At 47.6% G+C, this 26458-nt stretch overlaps 1 protein-coding gene across 1 annotated transcript in view; it reads left to right on the top strand.

Moving 5' to 3' along the window:
- The first annotated feature begins 22882 nt into the window (after nucleotides 1–22882).
- The window catches only part of ATP8A2 (ATPase phospholipid transporting 8A2), a 556173-nt gene continuing 552597 nt past the window's right edge, over nucleotides 22883–26458 (top strand). Inside the window, exon 1 of the mRNA XM_074985625.1 lies at nucleotides 22883–23019. Coding sequence (XP_074841726.1) covers nucleotides 22919–23019 — 101 coding nt within the window. The 5' untranslated portion in view covers nucleotides 22883–22918. The remainder of the gene's footprint in view (nucleotides 23020–26458) is intronic.

Below are 26458 nucleotides of genomic sequence, written 5' to 3'. Positions count from 1 at the left end.
CAAATTACGCAGCGCACTTGGCGAACCATAATTTTGACAACTATTCCAGGTTAACTTCCCTCATGGACTCGCTTCCAGAGGACAAAAAGCCGGTCCTCAAGGCCATAGTGCAAGAAGGCTACGCGGCTGCGACGATGGGAGTTCAGATTGCTTTGGACGTTGCGGACACAGCAGCACGTTCCACAGCAACCGCAGTGGTGATGCGAAGGGAGTCCTGGCTCCAGACCTCGGGTATACCGAGGGATCTGCAGGCGAAGATAGTTGACCTTCCCTTCGACTCACAGAAGCTGTTTGCTGAATCAACTGACTCGGTCCTTCATTCCAGTAAAGATTCAAGAGCCACACTCAGGACCCTGGGGATTTACACCCCTCCATACACAAAGAAAAGGTACTACCCTCAGCAAAGGCGGTACCAGTACCAGCAACAGCGCCCCCAGTGTCACAGGGGTTACGAGCAAGGGCGCCATCAACAGCACCAGCAGTACAGAACTCCCAGGCGACGCTCACAACAGAGCCGTGCGTCCTCGGGGCGGGGCCAAAGGCCACAAGTTTGACATACAGATCCAGGGCTGCGCCATCACTACCATCGCACAAGGTCATCCGAAGCAGCTGTTTCACCATCGCCTCCGACCATTCTACGACCAGTGGCAAAGGATCACCACAGACAAATGGGTGCTGGAGATCATAGCCACGGGGTACGCCATCCCCTTCCAGTCGCTCCCACCGTCACGACCTCCACCCAAGCCCCACCTCCAGGAGGCCTCCCAGGTAGCGAGGCTCAGGCAGGAGGTGGACCATCTCATGCTCATAGGGGCGGTGGAAAGAGTGCCGGAGCAACTGCACGGGAAAGGGTTCTACTCCAGGTATTTCCTCACGGAGAAAAAGACAGGAGGCTGGAGGCCCATCTTAGACCTTCGCGGCCTCAACAGGTACCTGCGCAAGCAACGTTTTCGGATGACCACGATCGCCTCCATCCTTACCGCTCTGGACGATGGAGACTGGCTCGCAGCCCTCGATTTACAAGACGCGTACTTCCACATAACCATCCATCCGGCTCACCGGCGATTCCTCCGGTTCATGGTAGGCAACGAACACTTCCAATACAAGGTCCTACCGTTTGGCCTCTCCTCGGCCCCCAGAGTCTTCACCAAGACCTTGGCAGTGGTGTCAGCCTACCTGCACAGACAGGGGGTATTTATTTTCCCGTATCTGGACGACTGCCTGCTCAAAGGGGCCTCGAAAGGAGAGGTTCTGCGCATGATACGCGTCACAGCAAACACGTTCTCCTCACTTGGCCTGGTTATCAATCTGGCAAAATCACAAATAGACCCCACACAGGACATAGAGTTCATAGGGGCTCGCATAAACTCGGTTGCAGCGAGAGTATACCTACCAGAGGCTCGCTTTTGAGCCATCGGTTCCCTCGTGCAAGTCATCACCTTCAGCCCTACGGTGCCAGTCTTGGCGTGCCTGCAGCTGCTGGGCCACATGGCAGCGGCGACGTTTGTAGTGCAGAACGCCAGGTTATACATGCGCAGCATGCAGCACTGGCTGGCAAGTGTATACAAACCGGCAGTACACACCGTTCACAGGGTGGTGTCGCCCAGAGCCGGGGTGCGCAAATCCCTGCAATGGTGGGTAAACCCCAGGAACTTACTAACAGGGGTACCCTTCCACCAGCCGCAAATATCGGTTTTTCTCACTACAGATGCCTCCCTCATAGGGTGGGGAGCGCACATGGGCGAAGAGGTGACTCAAGGACTGTGGTCACCCACGGAACAGTCACTACACATCAACGTACTGGAGCTCAGAGCAGTGTTCAACACTTTCGAGACCACATACAAGGCAAAGTCGTCGGGATCAGTACAGACAATACCTCCACCATGTTTTATATAAACAGGCAAGGAGGAGCTCGATCCCGTGCCTTATGCGCGGAAGCAATCCGCTTATGGAACTGGTGCATCGCCCATGATATAATCTTGAAAGCCTCATACTTGCCGGGTGCGCACAACGTGAAGGCAGACCAGCTGAGCAGGCGTTTTGCGCTCACACACGAGTGGCAGATCCGTCCCGATCTGCTACGGTCGATTTTCCACGCATGGGGTTTTCCCCAAATCGATCTGTTTGCCACTCAGCACAACAAGCAGTGCCCACGATTCTGCTCCAGGGCAGGACTGGGATGGGGGTCCTTGGGGGACGCGTTCGCGATCCCGTGGGGGGGCCCCCTGCTTTATGCGTTTCCTCCCACAGTGCTGATCCACAAAGTTTTGCAAAAAGCCAGGAGGGAAAGAGCCCGGATGATCCTGGTAGTCCCAACGTGGGATCGCCAACAATGGTTCCCCCTACTCCTGCGCATGTCGGACCGTCCACCGATGCCTCTTTCGGTGGCGCCGGATCTGCTCATGCAAGCCCAGGGGTCCATAGTGCATCCGCACCCCCACAGCCTGCGACTGCAAACGTGGTTAATCCATGGCTCAGCTCCCTAGAGAGCACATGCACAGTGGCAGTACAACATGTCCTAGAAAGTAGCAGGAGGACTTCCACTAGGAAGACCTACAAACAAAAATGGACTCGCTTCACGGCTTGGTGTTCTACCAAGCAGCTGGCCCCCCTTTCGGTGCCTATACCTACAATTCTAGAGTATTTACTGGACCTCAAGAGAGGAGGACTCTCGCTATCCTCATTAAAGGTCCACCTTGCCGCCATCTCGGCGTTCAGACATGAGGAGGAAGGGCACACGGTGTTCGCCCACCCTATGGTTACCAGGTTCCTCAAAGGGTTGATAAACCTCTACCCCCCTCGGAAACCGATTCCACCTTCGTGGAACTTGGACCTGGTGCTTACCACACTGATGGGACCACCGTTCGAGCCCTTGGCCACGGTTCCCCTCCGCCTCCTTACAATTAAGACGATCTTTCTTCTCGCAATTACGTCAGCTCGTAGGGTGAGCGAGCTCGTGGCAGTCATGGCAACGCCACGCTGCACTGTGTTTTCCAAGGAGGCGGTAACCATACGGCTGCATCCAGCCTTTGTCCCCAAAGTTTCTTCCGAGTTTCACATCAACGAACCTATTGTTCTACCCTCATTTTATCGAAAATCTCATAACTCCAACGAAGAGGCGCGCCTACACCTCCTGGACGTGAGGAGGGCGCTAGCCTTCTACGTAGACAGGACCAAGTCCTTCCGGAAAACGGATAGACTCCTAGTCTCCCTCGCTCCCAAATCGAAAGGAGAGGGTCTCTCCTCGCAGAGAATCTCAAAGCACATTGTATCCTGCATAAAAATGTGCTACGAGCTCAGAAAGACTCCTTTATCGGCCACTCCCAGGGCTCATTCCACCAGGGCGGTGGCGGCATCAACAGCCTTTTTCAAGGGCGTTGCGTTAAAAGACATTTGCAGAGCGGCGACCTGGTCATCCTACGACACCTTCGCCAAACATTACGCCCTTCACAGGGTATTCCAAGAGGATACCCGTCTCTCTGCAGCGGTCCTCTCGGGGACAAGCTGCACATAATCCGATTACCCACCTCCTATCCTGGGTTACTGCTGGGTAGTCACCTATTGTGGAGCACCCACGGGGACACTCGAAGAAGAAAGAGAAGTTACTCACCGTAGTAACGGTGGTTCTTCGAGATGTGTCCCCGTGGGTGCTCCACTACCCGCCCATCCTCCCCGCTTCGGATCTCTGTTAGTGTTTTGCAGGGGCACCCGAGGCGGTTGGTCGAGGAACTGGCAGGGACCGGATCGCGCACATGGCCAGGAGCGCGCAAGGGAGCGGCGCGTGCCGGCGCATGCGCGGTCCGGCAGAAACTGCTTGGAAGATCCGATCTGCGGCGCCGGGCAAGCCCGTCACCTATTGTGGAGCACCCACGGGGACACATCTCGAAGAACCACCGTTACTACGGTGAGTAACTTCTCTTTACCTCACTCACCTTGTCTCAGCTAAATGTTTTGGCTTTTCATTTGGTTGGTTTGCTTATTCACTCTCAAGATCCCGAACATATACTCTGCAATGTAATATCAATTAAACTTGCTCAAAACTGAAATGAGGACAAAATGTAGTTAAAAAAGAATAAAAGTGTGCTTAAAATCTCTATCCACTCTAATGTTACCACCTTTGAAAGCAAAAACAAACAACACCTCTCCCATCCCCGATATACCTCCTTCCCACAAAGCAAGTTCTCAGCAGACCCAACCACAGGGCAACTCCACAGTTCTTCACCCCTTCAATAGCTACTTTTAGTATCTAGAGAAATAATACATATCAATAACACGTAAAGATGAGATAACATGTAAATAATGTAGCAATTTTCTGTAAAAGTGAAAACACTGCAACATCTTTAGCAGAATACAGAATTTTTTAACATTAGACATCCTGGTGTACTGTGATAATTGTGCAAATCTTTAGACCCAAGAAAAAAAAGTGCAGATTAAATGTTTTTCTGGCAATTGGCAGATCCTTTGAAAAACCATCCCAGGCTGGTCAAATACCAGTCAGGTGGTAACCCTGTGCCCACCCTCAACTAAACAAATCAGAACTCCTAAAATATACAATTACATCCCTCTTTTGGGACAACAATGCCTAGAGATTGTTAAATACGTTGAAATGCTGTTTGGATTTATTTTGGTTCAAGAATTACGCTGCTTTAAAATGCTTTGGAGGGGGTAGCAGAAACGGGAGTAAACGGTCCCGGCTGTTGTTTTACAAATTGAAATGCATCACTGTGTCTGTAATGTTTTTTTAAATCCGAAACCTATCAGAATGTTCCAGTCAGAGCTACAACCCTCTCTTCATGTACACACATACTCTATACACTTTCCTTCTGTAAATCAAACACAGAACCATTTGGAAGTGCAAATTATATATCTCACAGATTTACCATAGGGATCATTTTAATCAGCTTTGAGCCCTACTAATGCTGTAGAAATCTTTCAAGCACTGCTGCTGTTTTCATCTTCATGCTGCTAGTGCAAAAGGCACACTGAGCACCATGCCTCTGATATTTCACCGTTGGAAGCGATTCGTCTCGATAGGTAATTGTACAGTTGTCAGCTGCTTTTGTGTTATGCATATATTTTAAGTGTCGGTGAGCACAGAAATAGTAAATTCAATGTTTATGAGCACAACGTCAGTTGGTATTCAGTAAATCTTTAATCCGGCGCTAGCTAGAAGCCATAGGATTGTAGGCCTGAGCCTTTGCTAGGCACCAGAATACAGATAGTTTTAAATTTAGGTTTGTAAAATGATAGTGTTGGTTTTTGTTTTTCATTTTCTGGTTGAAATGTTAGCTTTCTAGAAAGAAAATCATAGCTTCTCATACCTTAGTTTGATAAATAGGAGAGCTATTAATGAATTCTAGAGGAATGGATACGTTGGTGTAAGAAAAACATAGCAGTTGTGTGTTGGAATACTAATAGAGAGGTTCTAGGAGCCAAGGATATTTTTAGCCTCAGCCAATATTAATAAAGAGAAACAAGGCACAGAAAGAAACATTATTGCTCATCTCTTTTAAAGATTAGTTCTTTCTGGCAGTTGTTCTGGGGAAAAGTCTGATAAGTATGTTTTCAAATATTTCTATTTATTCAGCCCCTTAGATCTATTCTGCACATGTTATTTGTTAATTTTACTTCCCTGGCTCATAAATGACAGGAATAACTAACTAGCTAACTGTGAGAGCCATTATTTGGAATGTGTTATGATTTAGAGCCAGATTCTGATACCTTCACTAACTAGAACAGCACCTTATTTGAAATTGGTGGAACCACTTGGAGTAAGGAAATGCTTTTTATGAATAAGAATCCTGGCTCTTAGTGATTTGAAGTATGGAATTTTGATGATACAAGAGGGATGGATTTATTTTAGGTCTGTTGATACAGTCAGCTCAAGTCATTAACACAAGTTAACTATATTAAAAATAGTCATGATTAATCACAAGTTTAATCCACACGTAAATAATAATATACCAATTTAAACTTACTATAAATATTTTGGATGTTTTTCTACGTTTTCATGTATATTGATTTGAATTACAAGACAAAATACAAAGTGTATGGTGCTCATTTTTATTATTAGTCAAACCATAAAGGGCCATAATATTGTTAAGCACCTCTGGCATGTAAATAGCTTGCAACCCTGACTACAACAGTGCCATGTGAATGACTGTTCTCACATTCAGCTGACATTTTAAATAAAAAGTGGGCAGCAGCATCTCCCATAAAAATATACAAACTAGTTTGTCTTAGTGATTGGCTGAACAAGAAGTAGGACTGAGTGGATTTGCAGGGTCAGTTTTTACCGTGTTTTGTTTTTGAGTGCAGTTCTTGAAAAAAATCTATATGTGTGAGTTGTTCTTTCATTCTAAAGCAGTTGCACTCTAGTACTTGTATAAGGTTAATTAATTTTTTTCTTTTCATGGTGCACATATTTATAATAATATAAAGGGAGCACTGTATGCATTGAACACTGTGCTGTAATTGAAATTCATATATTTGGAAATACAGAAAACATCCAAAATATTTCTAATAAACTTAAATTAGTATTTTGTTATTCATTGGACAAAACCCACAACTGTTTGTGACTATTTTTTAATTTGAAAGTAATAGTGATTATTTTAATAGTGTGAGAGCCCTAATTTATTTAAATGTTTTTGATCGAATAAAATTCTGAAATTATAGCTAGTAATGGGGACGGAGTAAAGGCTTTAAAACATGGAGTTTGAAAAGAATACAGTTACTGTTACAAATTGATGAGCATACTGAGAAAGGGTAGATGCCTGAAGTGTAAAATTTAGAGCACAATGATATCCTATGGATAAAACCCATTACTATCTGGGATAAAGTTTTTGTGAATAGGAGGGATACACAGCTTTCTCTTTATTGTGCTTTAGCAATATAATCTTCAGCTGTCACCTGTTTAGCAAGCACATAGGTGCTCTATGTACATGTATGAAGATACGGAGGATCAGATATCTTTCCTTGAATTTCGATTTCAGAGAAATATTGAATGTTTGCTATATGCAACTTTATTCTACTGTTTGCGTAACATTACTTAAGTGTCAAACCTAAGATTGGCAGGCCAAAGGAATTAAAAAGTACATGAACCACATAACAAGCAAAATAAATTTAATATAGTTTAAAAGACTTTGGATAACATGTATTTTAGACAAAGGAATCCGCTATGTGGATGGAAAGTGGGAATGAGTTAGGTGAGAAGCAAAGGCAAGAAAAGTACTTATTCCAAAGAATTGTTAATGCTGTAGAAACTTTAGTTTCTGGTAAGGTGGAAACATACAATAATAGCAATGTTGTAAGATGCAGTTGAGCTACACTATGGTTACGCCTACATTAGAGAGTTTTGTAGACAAAACTGGGGTTTTGTCAACAAAAGTCATGGAGCATCTACACACACACAGTACGTTTTGTCAACAGAAATTGTCAACAAAAAAAGCCATGTAGTTGCTCTGAGGGACTCTTTGTTTGAAAAAGCAAGTCCAAAAATCGACCTACTTGTATGTATAGATGCAATCTGTGGACAGCAGTTTTGTCCAACATCTCTTCGGACAGTAACTTCTGTAGACAGATGCTTCTAGTGCAGCCGTAGCCTATGGAGGCCGTGTCTACACTAGCCCCAAACTTAAAAATGGCCAGGTAAATGGCCATTTTGAAGTTTACTAATGAAGTGCTGAAATACATATTCAGCGACTCATTAGCATGTGGGCGGTCGCAGCACTTCAAAATTGATGTGGCTTGCCGCTGCGCGGCTCATTCCGACGGGGCTCCTTTTTGAAAGGACCCCGCCTACTTCGAAGTCCCCTTATTCCTATGCACAGATGGTAGGCGGGGTCCCTGCCTGGGAAAGACTCCTTCAAGGATGAACACTGGAAAGTCAGCCCAACCCTATGGAACAATGTTTTTATTTTTATTTTTGGCTTGTTTTCATTTTTGTTTTTTTCTGTGCCAGTATGGTTGGTGGATCTATAGCCTTTCACCCAAGACATGTAGCAAAAAGACAAATTGCATTTAAGAAGGTATTTTTCTGTGCAGAGAAGGCTGCACAGGGCCTCATGTAAGAAGGACTAGCTGGAGAGAGAGCTTGTAGGAGAGATTCTTTCTAACTTGTTATGCTGACAAACTTCAGACTCCTAGAAGGGATGATATCAGACTAAGGACTTTTATTTTGAAAAGGTCTGTACAATTCTTCTGTTGCTTTTTAAGAGTGAAGTGACTACAGTTAAGAAAGTCCATACTAAGCCTGTGTTCCTTGTTTTTTCTGCCAAGTTGCATTGGAAGAAGTTAAGCTGGAAGCCAGTTTGTCTACAGGTGGGTGGAACTCTGAGGGAGCAATGGTAGCAAATAGGGGGCTTGGGAGGTCAGAGATGCTGGTTTCGGGAAATAGGGCAGCTGAATGTAGAGTGCCATGTCCCACAGAAGAGCTCAAACAACAGGTCTGAATTTGGAGGCATTCCAAAGAAATGCAAAGTTAGAAACAGTGACTAGACCCAAATTCAGGTGACCTGGAACCATGGCTGACCCAGTGCTTGAGTCTATTTACAACAGACTGGTGTCCATGAGCGACTGGGTCATGTTGTAACTGAGTCAGTACGGATTATTAAACGTAGAGGTCCAGAATGTTACTTCTCAGAATCCAACAAACTGTATCTTTTACCCATGAACACTTATTCCCAAATAAATCTGTTTGTCTTTAAAGTGTCACAGGACTCCTCATTGTTTTTGCAGGCATAGACTAACACTGTTACCCCTCTGAGACTATTCAGAATGTTACTGCACTGTAAATTCGGCCATTCTAGCTATGGAGATTCTTATATAGTGCCTATGATTGTAATCTAAGTTGATCATTGCTGCACTGATTCTTTCTAGGTGATCAGAGCAGTTTCTGAACATTGCTGAAGCATAGGTTGTATTTCAGAACGCTGTGAATGGAACACAGAGGGGAAGATTCTGGGTACTAGTCAGTTGATGTTTAGATCAACTCTGAATACACTCTGTTACAAAAATGCTTTTGTTTACATTTTGTGCATCTCTCCAGTTTCTCATATATTCTAGTAAAGTAGCTACTTTCTAAATTCTGTCATCCCTTTGCTAAGCAGCAGTAGACTTCAGGGCCTTGCAGGTTGGTTCCTTGTTGGAGGAGAAATCAGTGAGACAGAATTTGGGTATTTTCATACTGTAACTTGTCTTTCATACTGTAACTTATTTATTCACAATAGTGCAGCATCTCCCCCTCACGGTGCTCATTAACCTGAGTGGGACAATATGTTCCAGAAGAGGTCAGTTAACTGTATTAATCCCTGGAGGGAAGCCAGGGATTGATAAAGGCAGAGAAGCCCAGGCGGGGGAGAAACTGGGTAGGAGTGTAAAAGCCAGCAAGCGAGAGCAAACAGAGGCTGCAGGGACGAGGTCTGAAGTCGACCCTTAGAAGGAAAGAAAGCTATCCAGGGGAAAGGGGGTGATCTGGGGGGGAAGTGAGCATTGGGGTCATGTTCTGGACCAGGGAATTAGATAAGTGGCTGAGAAGGGTAAAGTAGCCATGGGGTATGGAGGAAGCTCCAGTGGGAAGTCCTGAGATAAGCAAGGGAGTAGTGGTGAGGGGTTGGAAGGAGCCCCGGGAAACAGTAACAGGGAATGACTCTGAGTAGAACTGGATTGCTAGTCATAGATCTCTGGGCTGGAACTTGGAGCTGGGCCTGAGTTCCCCTCCCAGCACTGGGAAAGTGGTTCAGGACCTGGAACTGGAACAGAAAACTGCCTGAAATGGCATACTGACAGCTTGTCTGGTGGGATTTTGTTACTTTGGAAGAGAGGACTCTGTAGTGACCTATCTGGAGGGGAAGTCACAGGGAAGAGAGAGAAGACTCACAGCATGAGCAACTAATGGAAGGGGGCACCAGGTGGGGTGAAAGCTAATTCCCAAACCGAGTAATGAGGACATGCACCTGTGGGGGAAGGAAGTCTTTCACATACACCAGTCCCATCAGCTCATGGGAATAAGGGGACTTCGAAGTAGGCAGGGTCCTTTCGAAAAGGAGCCCCATCTGGACGAGACGCGCGCCGGCAATCCGCGTCAATTTCGAAGTGCCGCTGCCGCCCGCGTGCTAATGAAGTGCTGAATATGCATTTCAGTGCTTCATTAGTTAACTTCGAAATGGCCATTTGTGTGGTCATTTCGAAGTTTGGGGCACGTGTAGACACGGCCTGGGTGGGATAAAGACTCAATTAGCCCTTTGACCCAAATCTGATAAAGAGTTACGGGCAGGAAGTGCTGGGGGCAGGTATAAGAAAGGAGGTGGGAAGAGAGCTGTCTGAGCTCAGTTAAACATTGGCCTCAGGAAACGAGGGCCTGACGAGAGGGACAGAATCACAGAAGATATCGTAAATAGACTGTTGCACAGGCATTGGAGTGGTATTGATGGAGGGAATGCAAAATAAATGGCAATGTGAATGCACAACTAGCGTAGTCTTCACAGTTTTTAGGGAGGAAGAAGCCTGAAGTGAAAACTTGCCCTTTACTACCATTCTTTCTGAAGTCTCCACACCTGTGACCAGTTCCCAAAAAGCAACTCCACAGCAAGCACTGTAGTTCAGGGGACAGAGGCAGAAGGCAAATGTTCCTGATGTTTGCAACAGCTCTTCCACAAGGAAGGGGAATCCCAGAATGAAGAAGAGTACACCTTTACTTCACTGGCAGTGGACTGCTCATATTCTAAGGAACTTTAATGGTAAACAATACAGTTTGGTGACTCCCACCATAACAGTAGTAAGGGCCTGTTCAGGCCTCCAGTCAGAGAGTGTTCACTCCACATGGATCTCTCTGTCCCATGAGGAGTGAGAGGATCATTCTCTTCCGCTGTATCATCCTCCCAAGTCTAGGCCCCATAGAGAGCCGCCTGCAGAGTCAAGGCCATTGCTGGGGAGGAGGAAGACTTGGGGATGGTGCATATTGGCTTCTCTGCTCAAGTCGTAAATAAGTTCCAGTAAAGAGTCAGGCGAGACTCACCCACACTAGCAGGCCCTTTCGAAATAATTTTCAAAAGAAGGGGGCTTGTTTGAAACAGCTCGCAGAGCATCTGCATGCAAAAAGTGTCCTTTCAAAATCAATTTAGACAGAACGCGGCACTCCTTTTGGAAGCGATCTTCCCCTCTTGTTCCAAGAAGAATGCTTTCTTTTGAAGACACTTTCGAAAGAAAATGTGTGTCAACGCTCCACAGGCCACTCTTTTGAAAGAGCAGTCCTCCATGGCACCGGCCGTCTGGAACGTGGAGACGCCCCTGCCAGCACCATCAGGGCTCTATGGTCCCTGCATCCGGCTGTATTTAAAGCCACAAGGACCCAGAAACCCAGTGGCAGGAAACTGAGAGTGTGCTAGCAGCACCACAGGCATGAACCCACAGCAGCATGCCATCTCAGCCATCCACCATCCATCCAACATCTCCAGACACCCACGGCCAGCAGCCAGGAGTCCTGCATCCCTCAGAGGTCCCCCCACTGAGCCGGTGGAGGGCTCCCAGGAGCCCAGCCAGGGCATGAAGAAGAGGGCCACGTCCTGGTCCGAGCCAGAGCTGCGGGACCTCCTTGGTCTGTGGTGGGGACAAGGAGGTCCTGCTGCAGATCACTGGTGGGCACCAGAACGCCATGGCATCCGGCCACCTGTCTGCTGGTCTGACCACCCAGGAGCACCACCTGCACCCTGAACCAAGTGCAGTCCAAAGTTAAAGAACTGCCGCAAGCATACTGCAGGGCCAGAGGTGCAGCTGGACAGTTAGGGGCAGCACCCACTGGCCGCCCCCACTATGAGGACCTCCACCACCTTTTTGGGCCCAAGGACTCAGCTCCGCTGTTCCCCTGTGACAGTGCTGACACTGCGGGGCCCGAGCTGGAGGACCTGCCAGAACCCTTGGGCTGGACCACTGCCCAAGAGCCAGAGTCGACATCTGATGATGACGGATTGATGGATGGAATGCTGGTAATTGCCTTCCCATATGGGTCATCGAGCCTTGCAACTTCCACCAGGGCCTCCCTTCCTCGAGGTACCCTCAGGTAGGTATGCATCTGACACACTGTGGCATGGGGAGGAGTTGCCTGCCCCTGCCACAGCTGGCAGTGGCACATGGCTGCTGGCCCCTGTCCAGATGCCGCCCCCCCGGGCCATGGAGACGGCTGCGCATGGCACTCAGCACCTGCTCCTGTGGACAGCACCACAAGCTGCATGCCTGTGGAAGTGGTGGGGGCGGACTGCACCCAGTGCATGCCTCACCCATGTGGGGACCCCTTAGTGCCTGGGATCCCCCAAGGTTGCCCAGACATTGGATGGAATAGGGGTCAGCCACTGGGGCAGGGGGTCATTGCCCTCGATATCAGGTTACAGGACTGATGGATCATCTCTGTCCCCTTCTGTCTCCACAGCTCCACTGTCCAAGGGCTGGATGACCCCATCCAGGGGCAGGGGAGCCCTGCAGCAGCTGCTGAGGGGCTGGGGCACCCCCATCTCCGGTGCCTGTGCAGCTCCATGGCAGGGGGCAATGTCTCCACTGCTGTGAACTGGAGGCTGCCACCCACATGGCTGCCTGGTGGGAGCAGAATGCCATCCTGCAGGAGTGACTGGTGATGGAGCAGGAGGCCTGGGGTGAGGTGGTGGTTGCCCTTTGCACCCTTACCCAGGCTGTGACTTTCTGCCTGCCCCAGCCTCCTGCTCCATTGCAAGTCCTTTCTGCAGCCTCTCCCCTGGTCCCCTGCAGCTCCTCCCACCACCCCTGCTCTCGTTGCCCTGCTCCCACCCGACCTCCACCTAGCTGCAGTGGCTTGAGGACAGCCCCTCTCCACTTTTTCCCCCACACCCCTCACCAAGGCTGAGATCTCTGTACCCCTCCCATGTCCCTACCTCCCCATAGTCCCATCTCTGTACCAGCCCAGTGGGGACCCCAGACCTGGTGCAATAGGGGCCCCAGCAGCTGATGCAGCTCACAGCTTCTCACCCCCGCAGACAACTAAGGCCTCCCATCCCCACCCCAGGACCCCATAATGTACATAGCTCCCCCCAGTTCCCCTTGCACATAGTTCAATTTATGTTTTTTGTTGTGAAAAAATTCCAATATTCAGTTAAAGAGTTTATTTTTTTACCACCCCTGGCTACGTCTACACGTGAAGCCTACATCGAAGTAGCCTATTTCGATGTGGCGACATCGAAATAGGCTATTTCGATGAATAACGTCTACACGTCCTCCAGGGCTGGCAACGTCGATGTTCAACATCGACGTTGGGCAGCACCACATCGAAATAGGCGCTGCGAGGGAACGTCTACACGCCACAGTAGCACACATCGAAATAAGGGTGCCAGGCACAACTGCAGACAGGGTCACAGGGCGGACTCAACAGCCAGCCGCTCCCTTAAAGGGCCCCTCCCAGACACACTTGCACTAAACAGCACAAGATCCACAGAGCCGACAACGAGTTGCAGACCCTGTGCATGCAGCATGAATCCCCCGCTGCAGCAGCAGCAGCCAGAAGCCCTGGGCTAAAGGCTGCTGCACACGGTGACCATAGAGCCCCGCACGGGCTGGAGAGACAGCGTCTCTCAACCCCCCAGCTGATGGCTGCCATGGAGGACCCCACAATTTCGACGTTGCGGGACGCGGATCGTCTACACGGTCCCTACTTCGACGTTGAACATCGAAGTAGGGCACTATTCCGATCCCCTCATGAGGTTAGCGACTTCGACGTCTCGCCGCCTAACGTCGAAGTTAACTTCGAAATAGCGCCCGACGCGTGTAGCCGCGACGGGTGCTATTTCGAAGTTAGTGCCGCTACTTCGAAGTAGCGTGCACGTGTAGACACAGCCCCTGTGTCCCTTGTGAATGGTGGGGGAGCGGCGAGAGCTGTGGGTGCGGGAGGGGGTCATGGTGTGGGAGGTACCAGGGGAAGGGTTATTGGGGCCCCTGAGCAAAGGCCTCCTAGAGGGCCTCCCTGACCCGCACCCCATCCCGATATGCCTTGCGATACAGGGCATGGGCCAGCTTCTCATAGCCGTGGCTGGCCTTGACAGCCCACCATGCACAAAGAGCTCTTACTTCCTCTCCGTGACATTGTGGAGAGTGCAGCATGCCCCCATCACGGTGGACACATTGTAAAGGCCAATGTCCAGCCATATCAGGAGGCACCTAGAGCAGCCCTTCAGACATCTGAATGCACATTCCATGGGGTTGTGGGCATGGTTGAGTAAGACATGGGCATCATGGACTTGGCCTGACCAGCTCACACACATGTCCATAAAACATCCTTTCATACACATGAGGACCTGGAGAATAACAGAGTGGTATCCCTTCCTGTCAGTAAAAGGGCCTGTGCTGTGGTGGGTAGTGATGTGGGTTCTGTCAAGTGCACCAATACAGTTGGGAAACCCCAGCACGGTGAATCCTGTGACAGCAGGGTGAAGGTCCCTGATGCAGATGAGCTTCCGCAGGAGGACTGTGGTGATTACCATGATGACACTGCTTGTGAGTGTGTGGTGGGATGCTCCAGGGCCCCCACCCCCAATCCCCAAGCGTTCCCCTCCCCATCCCCTCTAGGGCCCCGTCTCAGGTCTCCAAGGGTCCCCCTTGTCTGGGAGCCCCCTCCCCCGCTAAGGTGGGTGTTTGACTTGAGCTTGCCTTAGTTCCATGAGGACAGCCATGACAGTCATCTTGCCCACCCTGAACTGATGCCCCATTACCAGTGGCTGTGGGGGGTGGCCAGCTTCCATATTTCGACAGTGACTCACTTCTCCAGGGAGAGCATGCGCTGCATGTGGGTGTCCTGGTGCTGCAGGGCAGGGGTGAGCCAGTGGCAGTGCTCCAGAAATGTCCGCTTGGTCATGTATAAGTTCTGGAGCTAGCGGTCGTCATCCCACTCACCCATCATAAGCTGATCCCACCGGCATCTGGTCCCTGCACTGGGTCTGCTCTGCTGTCTGTGGCTAGGCAGCTCTCAGCATGTACAGGGCAAAGGTGTTGAGGGGGGATCTTTAAAGGAGCGGCTGGCTGCAGCCCCCAGAAGGTCTTGTCAGCTGTGTGTCCCCACCCATGGCATTTCCTGTTGTGTTTTTCAAAAGAGCGGCCAGGGCTGTGTGGACACTCTCTTTCAAAAGAGCAGGCTGGTCTTTTGAAAGAGTGTCTCAAAAGCTTGATCCACTTTAGGGCTACGTCTACACTAGCACACTACATTGAAGTAGCCTATTTCACTGTAAGAACATCAAAATAGGCTACTTCGACGCGTATCATCTACACATCCTCCAGGGCTGGTGCCATCGATGTTCAACGTTGAAGTAGTGACAGAGAACGTCGAAAGGAGCTGCCCTGGAAGGAAATGCAGAGTGTCCACACACACAAGCGCTTCCCCTCGAAATAAGGGGCCAGCAGAGCCTCAAGCCGCTCCCTTAAAGGGCCCCTCCCAGACACACTTGGCCTGCACAGCACGAGATCCACAGAGCTGACAACTAATTGCAGACCCTGTGCACACAGCATGGACCCCCAGCTGCAGCAGCAGCAGCAGCAGCCAGAAGCCTTGGGCTAAGGGCTTCTGCACACGGTGACCATAGAGCCCCGCAGGGGCTGGACAGAGCGTCTCTCAACCCCTCAGCTGATGGCTACCATGGAGGACCCCGCTATTTCAACATAGCGGGACGCGGATTGTCTACACAGGCGCTATTCCCATCTTCGGATAGGAATAGCAATTTCAATGTCTCACCGTCTAACGTCGATTTCAACATCGAAATAGCTCACGGCACGTGTAGACGTGATGCGTACTATTTCAACGTTGTGCCAGCTACTTCGAAGTAGTCGGCTAGTGTAGACACACCCCAGGTGTGTGGATGCAGTCTTTCGAAAGGTGATGTTCCGAAAGATAGCTTCCAGGAGATCACCTTTCGAAAGAATGCTGTAGTGTAGACATAGCCTAAATGACTCATTCACAGCCCTTTCCATTTCAAGGGAACACTGTTGATCTCTGAGGCTGGGAAAGGGAAGGGGAAGAAAAAAGTCCCATAAATGGCTGTGTAGCTCCAAAGACCCCTTTACCTTTTGTTCAACCTACGTAATAGTAATAACAGTCATTGGAGTTAGTGACTACTAATCCCTACCTGGGTGACTGGTATCTAAACTTATGTCTCCCTGATCATCTCATATAACTGGGAACAGGAAATAGCATTGAATCAGTTTTCAGCCCCGATGTGTATTTTATTAATGGTGTCAATGATTACAGCCCCTATATTTTTTGAAACTCAGTCACTTGCCCTTGCTTTTACCCGCTTCTGCCGTCTTTAATGTTCTGAGAGGGTAATCATGGTACCAACAGTGATTACAAAAATGACATTCGGATCCTGTATTTGTTCTCAGAATTTCATAAAATATTTGTTCAGTTTATAAATGTTGCCAGTGCTGCAAAACTCAACCTGGGATCTGAAAACCAGACATGTTCTTTCTATTTTAGACTTCATTACCAGGAATAAAGTTTCCATAGTATAAGTTGAACCTCTCTCGCCTGGCACCCTCAGGACCTGACCTAGAGGAGAGTTTGTTGGACCACCAATATCGTCTAGCACGTTACTAACACTTTCAGTGCTTAGTGGGTTCTTAGAAGACATTTTGGGGCAAATTACAGCTAAATAACAGAACAGAACACTGAGAGCCTGGACTGGTGGCGGTAAACAAACTTTATGGGACCGTGGGAAACTTGGACACACCCATGAGAAGTGGTTGTCCAGCTAACTAAAACCATGCTGGATTATGGATATTGCCAGACGAGAGAGTTCTGGATTATAGAGGTTCAACCTGTACTAATTTGGTGGATAGTTGTAATGAAACATGAAGCAGAATAGAATCCATCTGGCTCTCCCATAATTTTATTGGCTCAGCAGTCTTAGTGGAAATAATTTGTTGTCATTATGTGAACAGATACAATAGGAGCTGAAGATAGATAGGGAACAGCTATTTTAAGAAAGTATACTGTTCCATTAGTCATCTCCTCGCTGCTGTATACAGAGGCATTGAAGGTATATCTACGCTGCAATTAAACACCCATGGAGCTGGTCCACGCCAGCTGCTTTGGGCTTGCATGGCTAAGGGGCTATTGAATTGCAATGTGAGTGTTTGGGTTCCAGCTTGAGTATGGGCTCTAGGACCCTGTGAGGTGGGAGAGTGAGATTAATGACATTTTTTGCTATCAGCAGGGGATTATCAATTGGGCGTGACAGAGGACAAGAAAGGCATGGCTGTATTGGTTTATTGCAGGATGACTATGAGTTGCCTGATACATGAGGTGAGGTATTTCCAGCAGACATAGGGAAGTGATAATACCATAATATAAAACACTCGTGAAACCTCATCTGGAATACTGTGTGTGGTCTCCCATGTTTAAGAAGGATGAATTCAAACTGAAACAAGTTCATGGTAGGGCTGCTTGGATGGTCAGAGGAATGGAAAACCTATCTTATGAGAGGAGACTCAAAAAGCTTGGTTAGTTCTGCATAATCAAAAGAAAGCTCAGGGGAGATACGATTGCTGTTCATAAATATATCAGAGGGATAAATCTTAGGGAGGGAGAGGAGTTATTTAAATCAAGACCTAGTAATGAGGCAAGAACAAATGGATATAAACTGGCCATCACCAATGTTAGCCTTCTGTAACCATCAGAGAAGTGAAGTTCTACAACAGCCTTCTAAGGGAACACCTTATATCTGTCTTTATTACAGACTTGGCAAAGGCACGGTGTATGTTTTTTCCCCCATGTGAATAGCCTTGCTGTAGTTGACGTGCCTTAGTGAGCTTCTGCGGCCTCTCCGCTGTGGGGGATCAATGGGAGAAACTTGTCTAGTTGATTCCCTCTACTCTCCGTGCTCCTACAGAGTACCAGAGTTGAGAGGAGCACAATCAGTGGTCGATTTAGCAGGCCCTTACTAGACCTGCTAAATCAACCCCTGGGAGATCAAGCGCTGCATTGTTGATTTCATGGTAAATGGGGACACGGTCTCAGAGGGCTTCTTCCATTTAAGGATGAGGCAGGTGATTCTGAGCAAGTCTGGGAAAATTTGTGTGTATAGACTCTGCAATTGAGGGCAGGCCACTATAGTTAGTTCCTTTTTGCTCTACCTGACTTAAACCTTAGCAAAGGAAAGGTATTAGACTTTTTCCTACACAGCTCATATGTTGTATTCCCAGTGTTCTGTATCATCTGTATGGGTAGTGCTGCAAGCACATACTAGGATGGGATGCAGAAATCAACTGCTTATACATTAATGTTTGCTTCTTGGAGCAACTAGTCCTGGAACCCACAAGGGGAGAGACAAATCTTGATTTAGTTCTAAATGGTGCATAGTATCTGGTCCAAGAGGTGTATATAACTGAACTGCTCTTTAATAGCAATCATAATATAATTAAATATAACATCCTTGTAAGGGAATTAGGTGGGGGAATGCAAAAAAAATCACTACAGCAGCACTGAACTTTAAAAAGGGCAACTATGCAAAAATGAGGGAGCTAATTAAATGGAACAGCCATAATGGTGAAATGCCTACAAACTGCACAGAGATTATTTTAAAACACTATAATAGACTCTCACGGTAATGTATGTTTGAAATAAATTTAAAACACACACACACACTCACACACACACACACACACACAGAGGACCAAAAAATGCCACCATGGATAGAGAGCAGAATAAAAGAAATTGTTATAAGAGAGTTCAAAGAAGAGCTAGATAAATTCATGGAGGTTAGGTCCATAAAAGGCTATTAGCCAGTGGGTAGTAATGGTGTACCTGGCCTCTGTTTGTCAGAGGCTGGAGATGGATGGCAGGAAAATAGTTGTTGATCATTGTCTTCGGTCCACCCCCTCTGGGGCACCTGACACTGGCCACTATCGGCAGACGGGGTGCTGGGCTAGATGGACCTTTGGTCTGACCCGGTAATGGTCATTGTTATGTTCTTATGTTAGAGACAAAAAAATCCTTTCAACAGTGTAAGTCAAATCCTAGAAAGGAGCATAAATTCTGGCAGATTAAAACTAAAAGTATAAGGTTGGCCAAGAAAGAATTTAAAGAGCAACTACAAAAACTAACCGCAAAAAAAAAAGGTACAAACAGTCAGCAGGACTGCTAGATAATCAAGGTGCTAAAGGAGTGCTGAAGGAAATCTAAGGGTTGCTGAGAAGCAAAACATATTGTTTGCATTGTTTTTCACTGCAGATGACATGAGGGAGATCCCCACACCTGAGCCACTCTTTTAGATGACAAAGCCAGGTAACTATCCGAGACTGAGGTACTAGAAGAGGAGATTTTGGAAAGGTCAATGAGAGGTGGGGGGCCTGCTCTACTGTCATTGCCGGCCACTTTTCTCATTTTGCTGTATTAGTGGCATCAAGAGGAGCGAGCTCAGAGATCAATTTACTGTACCTTCAGTGGCAGGATAAATCGACGCCTGGTGGATTGATCCACCCTAACTGTATAGCTAAGTGATTTTGGCACTCATCTTCAACATGGGAGTGTCACATTCAAGTTGCTTCTCCAAGGAATACTTAAATTGTTTATATAAAGTGGAAGAATTTCTGCAGGCAAGGTTGAAAGACAATATCCGATAACTTGTTAGGGTATTCTCCTGAATAATGGGAGACCTGGGTTCAGGTCCCTTTTATAAATTATAAAAGGAACTTGAATCTGGGCCTACTACATCTCTAACCACCAGGCTGGTGGCTATAATTGTGTGGGGTGGTGGTGGAGGGGCTGTTGACTACAAGTATATGTGAGTGTGTGTAACTTAAGATGCAGACATGTACATCCTGTAGTTTTGCTATAAATTAGGTTTGAGGTGTGATAGAACAAGTAAATTAATTTTTGACATACATATATTTGTGTTACCTCAAATTAATGCACAGGGATTCACAAGAATTCTTTCAGAAATACAGGTATAGTAGGAAATGTTTATGTAATTACAGATCCAAATGCTAAAACCAAGTTGCAAAATTGTAAACTTAAGCACAGGTCTATCTATGATTGCTGTTTGTGAAACACAGAGAATAATGTGAGTGGTGGTTCATTTTTATTCTGAATGTGATTTGAGCTTGAATTATAGCCTTTTTCATATTCATCAGCCCAACTTACCGACTCTCAGTATTCAACACTTACTTTCATGTTTTGTGAATAGTCCCACTGGCAGCACAACCAGTGATTAGGAGTACTAACATATCTAAGGAAAAGCGTGGGGAAGGTTTTGCAGGATGGAGACATAAATGGGTCATTACCAAAATCCATTAAAGCTAGTGAGCACCTTTGCATTGACTTATATGACCTTAGATCAGACTCATGATGATGTGATGGATCATGTGATGGATAGGGCAGACTCTACATCAGAAAATCAGGATGTCCAACAAAAAAAAATTCTCACTGTCACATCTGACAAAGAATCTTCTATCTGGAAAGGCTGGTTTGATTGATGGAGCTACGTAGGTGAAGATGACATTGTGACCTGTATCTTACCTGTAATTTTTCTAACTGTGTGTTTGGAAACCTTTTTCTTTTATGACAGCCAAACTTGTTCTTATTGAAGTCAGTGACCTTGCCCATCATAGTTAAACTGTTAGTAGATAAAATTCACCTTTTGGAGAACCAGGTTGAATTGACACAGCTGTAATCAGAGAAATGAAAAAAAAAATCAGCGCAGTATGGACTGAGTTAAATTTGTAAAATGGGAATAATTTCCAGCTGTGTGAAAATGCTCTCAGACTGTGTGCTTCAGGCACCATAAAGATGAAGAGTTACTATTTCAGTGGTAAAATGTGATATAAAATACTTGGTAAGTCAATAGCACTTCCCAACACACATAGCCAACATTAAACCTCATAATCTTCCTGCCAGAGAGATAGATGTGGTGCAGGGGTGAAAGTAACTTAAAATTTCTTACAGGTACTGTCTATTGCAACCCTGGTCTCTGCCAGCTCTTTAAATAGCTCCCTGCTGGCTTTTGCTGCAGCTCAGCCAACTTTTGCTTGAGCTGCACACCAGGGCCCATCCACTCACTTTCATCTCTGGTGTGGTGACATTTTTTTTAAGAAAGGTGGAACTGAGGTATCCAGGGGGTCAGCTGATTTCTAACCTCAGAGGAAATGGGTGTCAAGAAGGAAGAATGGCCCCTGGGTATTCTGACACTCACTCCTCTGCTCCACCCCCACTGACTTCCCTTTCCCTTGTGTGTGTTCTCCCAGGCTGCAGCCACACAGCAAAGTTATTCTGAAATAGCGGCCATGATTTTGAAATAACTTTGTGGGCATTTACACTACGCACCTGCTATTTTGAAATAAATTTGAAATAGCTGGTGCGTTATTTTGAATTTTGTAAACCACATGGCAGGGGGTATAATGCCTATTTTGAAATAGCTATTTCAAAATAGGCACTGTTACGACATGGAATAGCGCTATTTTAAAATAAGCCATAATGGCATCCAGTGGCACTAATTCAAAATAGTCACTGTGGCTACATCTACACTACAGTGATCTTTCGAAGGAAGCCCTTCTGGAAGATCTCTTCTGAAATAACTTCTTTGGAAGGAGTGCATCCACATACAAAAAAGCCTATCAAAAGAGGGATCTGCTGTTTAGAAAGAGAGCATCCACACAGCCCCTGCTCTTTTGAAAGAACAGCCAGGGATTGAAAAATCACGTGCCACGAAGCCTGCTTTTTTGGGAAAAAAAAAAGAAAAGAAAAGAAAAAAGGCCCACGGAGCATCTACACACATTTTCTTTCAAAAGAAGCTTTTGAAAGAAGGTGCTCTTCCTGAAATGGGAGTGGAAGAATGCTTTCAGACCTTCTTTCGATTTAATTTTGCAAGAGTGCTTTTTGTGTGGATATTTCCAAAAAGCCCTTTCTTTTGAAAAATATTTCCAAAACTTGCTAGTGTAGATGCATGCTGTGTGTCCAGACATGCTATTTCAAAATGCATTCTTGGGTGTAGCTGTGCTATTTTAAAGTAAGCTATTTTGGAATAGTTATGCTGGAATGGATTATTTCGAGATAACACTGATGTGTAGCTGTAGCCCCTGAACTTGTGAAGCTGAAGGGCTCCACAGGAAGCTTATGCTTGGGAAGCCCTGGCCTCCCTCTGGTGAAACACTGCTTCAGCCTCTCCCCAGCCCATAGCCTTTGGCGATCCCCCTTTTCACTGGTGCTCATGAGAGCTTTTTCCACGGGCGCTTGCATAATTCATCACCAGCCAGTGCTTTAGCTAAGCACCAGGAGGAAACTCCTAAAGGCGAGATGGCTTCAGCCTATTCTCTCTCCCCGCTTCTGCGTTTACAATCCGCAGGGTGGTTTGTTTTATAGCCCTTCCCGTTGCCAGGGACAATCCCAGCCCCTTTGTTCTCACTCACCCCTTAAAACAATCCCACCCACCCCGTCCCCGCCAGCTCTGCCTGTGCAGCGGCCGGGGCCTGTCGGAGGCTGGTGGCCTGCGGCTGACAGGTGGGTGGGTGTAGCCGGCTGCGAGGGCAGGGCGGGAGGGGTGGCTCCTTTTGTTGCTGTGACTTTGTTTATGAGTAGCGGCCGCGGCGAGAGCAGGGCCAGGTCTGTGCCTGGCTCGGGCTGGCCGCCGCCGGCCTCTCTGCACGCGCGACGGGCGAGGGCAGCGCCCGGGCTGCGGCTGCTGCCACCCGGCTTCTCCGGGGCCGCTCGCAAGAGCCGGCGGTAGCCGGAGACAGCGGCGGGCGCCGGCGCTGCAGGCAGGCAGGGAGAGGCGGATGCACCAGGGGCGGGGGTGCACCGCGCCGCGTCTCCCTGCCGCTGCCCTGAGCCTCTCCCGCTCCGCTCGCTGACGGGCGCTCTCCCCTGCTGTGCCTCGCAGGGCCCGTCTGTTCCCCCGCGGGCTACAAGAAGGCGGATGATGAGATGTCCGGGGCCGCGTCCTCAGCGGATCAGGCGGAGGCGGCAGCCCGCACCATTCACCTGAACCAGCCCCAGCAGAGCAAGTTCCACGACAACCGGGTCAGGTAAGAGCGCGCGGGGCCAGGGCCGCCCGCCTCCCCTTCCCCCCCCCGCCCACCCCGCGCAGCGCAGCGCAGCGCAGCGCAGCGCAGCCCAGCCCAGCCCAGCCCGCCCTGGGACGGCCACTGCCGCCGCCCCTGGGGAGGGGGCTCGCTGTGCAGAGTGGGGCCCCTGCGGCGCTCCCGCGGCTCGCAGCTGGTGAAGTTCTGCCTGCCGGACACTCCCGGCGCGCGGCCCCAGTGGGGCTGCAGCAGCCCGGCCCCAGCGGGGGGTCAGAGGACGGGGGGAGAGAGGTCAATCGCCGGTCATGGACAATGCCTTCACTTGGCGGCGCCAAAATGAAAGTCGGTTACAGGGTAAAGGCAGGTTCCTCTAGTCCTGCGTTCGTGAGAAGGAGCTTTGGGGGGCACAGGTGCGAGCTAATAGCAAGGGAGGTGACCTCAGAGTGATGGAAAGTCATGCAAGTTCAGGCTGCCAAGCATACCAGTGCATAAACTGCAGCAGGGGAGGTTTAGGTTGGACATTAGGAAAAAGTTCCTGAGTGTCGGGGCGGTCAAACAGTGGAATAAATTGCCAAGGGAGGTTGTGGAATCTCCATCGCTGGAGATATTTAAGAACAGGTTAGATAGATGTCTGTCAGGGATGGTTTAGATAGTACTTGGTCCTGCCATTGGGGCAGGGGGCTGGACTCGATGGCCTCTTGAGGTCCCTTCCAGTCCTAGTATTCTATGATTCTATGTCCATGGGTGTGTGAGACATAAGCCGCTATCCTTTAAAAATCCTGGCCAATGAATTACTATCTCTGAAGGAGAGCAACAGGAATTTGTTGCAGTAGTTGCTTACAACACTTTCCAAATTTTATTCAGTGGAAGAGATTAAGACCTATCAGGCTATTGAGTCTGGTAACCTAAATACTACATATTGTGTAATTAGTAGTGCAGGTGGGCATTAGGAGACATGGGCTAGGTTCAGAGTGGTTACTTGGGTGGGTAGCAAGAATGGTGCTGAATGTCAGATATAGAGGCTGAATGGTTTAAGGAAGCTTCTTGTCTAGTGGGTTTTCTGCTGTTTTAGTCTGGAGGTTTTGATCCAGGGTCAGACCTTAGTTTGTTATGCAGTAATTATTAATGCCTTTGTGAAGAAAAAGGAAGTTCAAAGCATACCTAGAGTGGCACTTTCTATTTCCTGTCTGACTATGTCTGTTATATGTGTTAGTCGTTTTGAGAACTTTGATGTTCTGAATGGGGCAGCACTATGTGTGTATTAGACTTATCCACAGCTTGGATAGTATAACATAATATACTGAGAGAATCTGACCTGGGTTAAACAGCTTGGTTAACACTTTACAGTGCTTGAAATCTCTCTTTTTGGAATATTTTTAATGGATGATTTTTCCTGCAAGCTTTCTGACAAACTTGCGTAGAATGTTGCAGATCTTTAGCTTTTCTGTTACTTTCTCCGCTTCACTCTTTCCTTCCAACTAAATGCCTGTTTGTGGGCTGAGCAAACTTGTTTTTATCACTCAAGAGCACTCATGCTTCTTTCTATCTCTGTTAGTCTATTGCAGGATGAAGGGCAGCAAATGAATATTGATCAAAGTATGCAGGTTTCTAGGAGGCAGATTCTGTTGTTGTAGGCTGTCTTAAACTGCATGCAAAAAGGAAATACTGTTGTGGGAGAGAGGGTTGGTTAAAATAAGAAAAGGTCAACTCCTGTACTTGTGGAACTGTTGCACACTCATAACTACTTTTTCAGAGCTATCCACTAAACAGGTTGGTTGGGCACAATAGTACCAGGGGCAGATTTTTATTTAGCAGTTCTTCTTTTTGTTTGCTTCAGAAATGGAGAGTTTCTGGGCAGTAGGAACACTCTCCCACTAAGCATAGGTCAAAATGCTGGCTTCACAGCTCACGCTCTCTTTCCATGAGGTGTCTGCCACACATTGACTGGAATTCTGTTGTGCTAACTTGAGCCACCTGGGTTTCACCTTTTCTCTGTCTTTATTACAGACTTGGCAAAGGCACGGTGTATGTTTTTTCCCCCATTTAAGAGATATCTGCGTCTGCTGTTCATTAATCCTCTGCAAACACACCAGGTGTAGGCACATTCCTTGTTGCCTTTTGGGTTTGAAACTTCCTCCTTCAGTTGAAAAAGGAATTTGGGGGTAAGCATAAGGAGAAAATATGCCTCAGATTGTGGCTGGTCCTTGTACACAATCACAGTGAAAAGAATGGGCAGAGCTAGCAGAATACACATCCACAGGAACCCATTGTACCATCCTGAGGCATGGTGCACAAACCGACTTCATGTGGTCACCTACGATCTCCCTTTGAGGAAGGGCTATTCTGTATTACACCACAGCCCAACTGGGACGCACAGAGCAGTGGTTTTCAACCGGTGGTCCATGGACCTCATGGGAGCAATGGCTAAGATTTCCAAAGAGGTCCACGCCTCCATTTGAATTTTTTAGTAATCTGCAAGTGAAAAGAAGATTGAAAACCACTGTCCTAGAACTGGGGTTCTCAGCCTTTTTCTTTCTGAGCCTCTCCACCCCACAACATGCTATAACAACTCCATGGCCCAGCTGTGTCACAAGAACTGTTTTTTCTGCACAAAAAAGCCAGAGCCAGCAGCAGGGAGTAGCAAGACAGGCAAATGTCCAGGATCCTTTGCCGCAAGGGGCACTGCAGATCTAAGTTTCTCAAGCTTCGGCTTCAGCCCCAGGTGGAGGAGCTCCCTTCCTTGTGCCAGGTATCAGCTTTCTGTTGTGGGCCCTAGTGAGTCTAACTCCGGCCATGCTTGGCAGACCCCCTGAAGCCTGCTCGCAGCCCCCAGTGTAGTTCTTGACCCCTGGTTGAGAGCTGCTGTGCTTGGGGAGTCTGTATCTTCAAAAACAACAGTGGCACCTTATAGACTAACAGATATTTTGGAGCATAAGCTTTCATGGGCAAAGACCCGCTTCTTCACTAAGGAGTAAGTGAAATCTTAGGAAGGAAGGACATGCTCCTCCGTCATTACAAAACTAAAATCAAGCCACTTCGGCCGTTTTAAATGATTTATTTCAGTATTTCACCGGGGCAAACCCATAGAGAAGAAACGTGGGAGGAGCAAAAGGAAGACGTGTGCTATGTATCCTCTTCCTCTGAAGTGAGAACGAAGAAACGTAATAAGCAGTTATGCTGAATTCCTAATTCTTCAGATAATGCATTTTTAATATGTTGCAATTATCAGTACTTCTTGCAGAGATTGGGTAACAATGCCACGATGCACCCGGGTGACTAAGTAACAGCTGATCAAAGCCATATTTATGGATCTGATTGCAAATTTTAGTACTAAATTCTGATTACAACAGTTACTATAACTGATACTGTCTTTGTTTAAATAGATACTTACAAACAATAGGCCTGATCCTGCAACCTGGACACAGTCCCGTGATTTTGCCAG

Source organism: Carettochelys insculpta, chromosome 1, assembly GCF_033958435.1.
Source record: "Carettochelys insculpta isolate YL-2023 chromosome 1, ASM3395843v1, whole genome shotgun sequence".
NCBI lineage: Eukaryota > Metazoa > Chordata > Testudines > Carettochelyidae > Carettochelys > Carettochelys insculpta.
The sequence above is the reverse complement of the archived record's forward strand: the minus strand, read 5'-3'. Positions and strand labels throughout refer to the sequence as shown.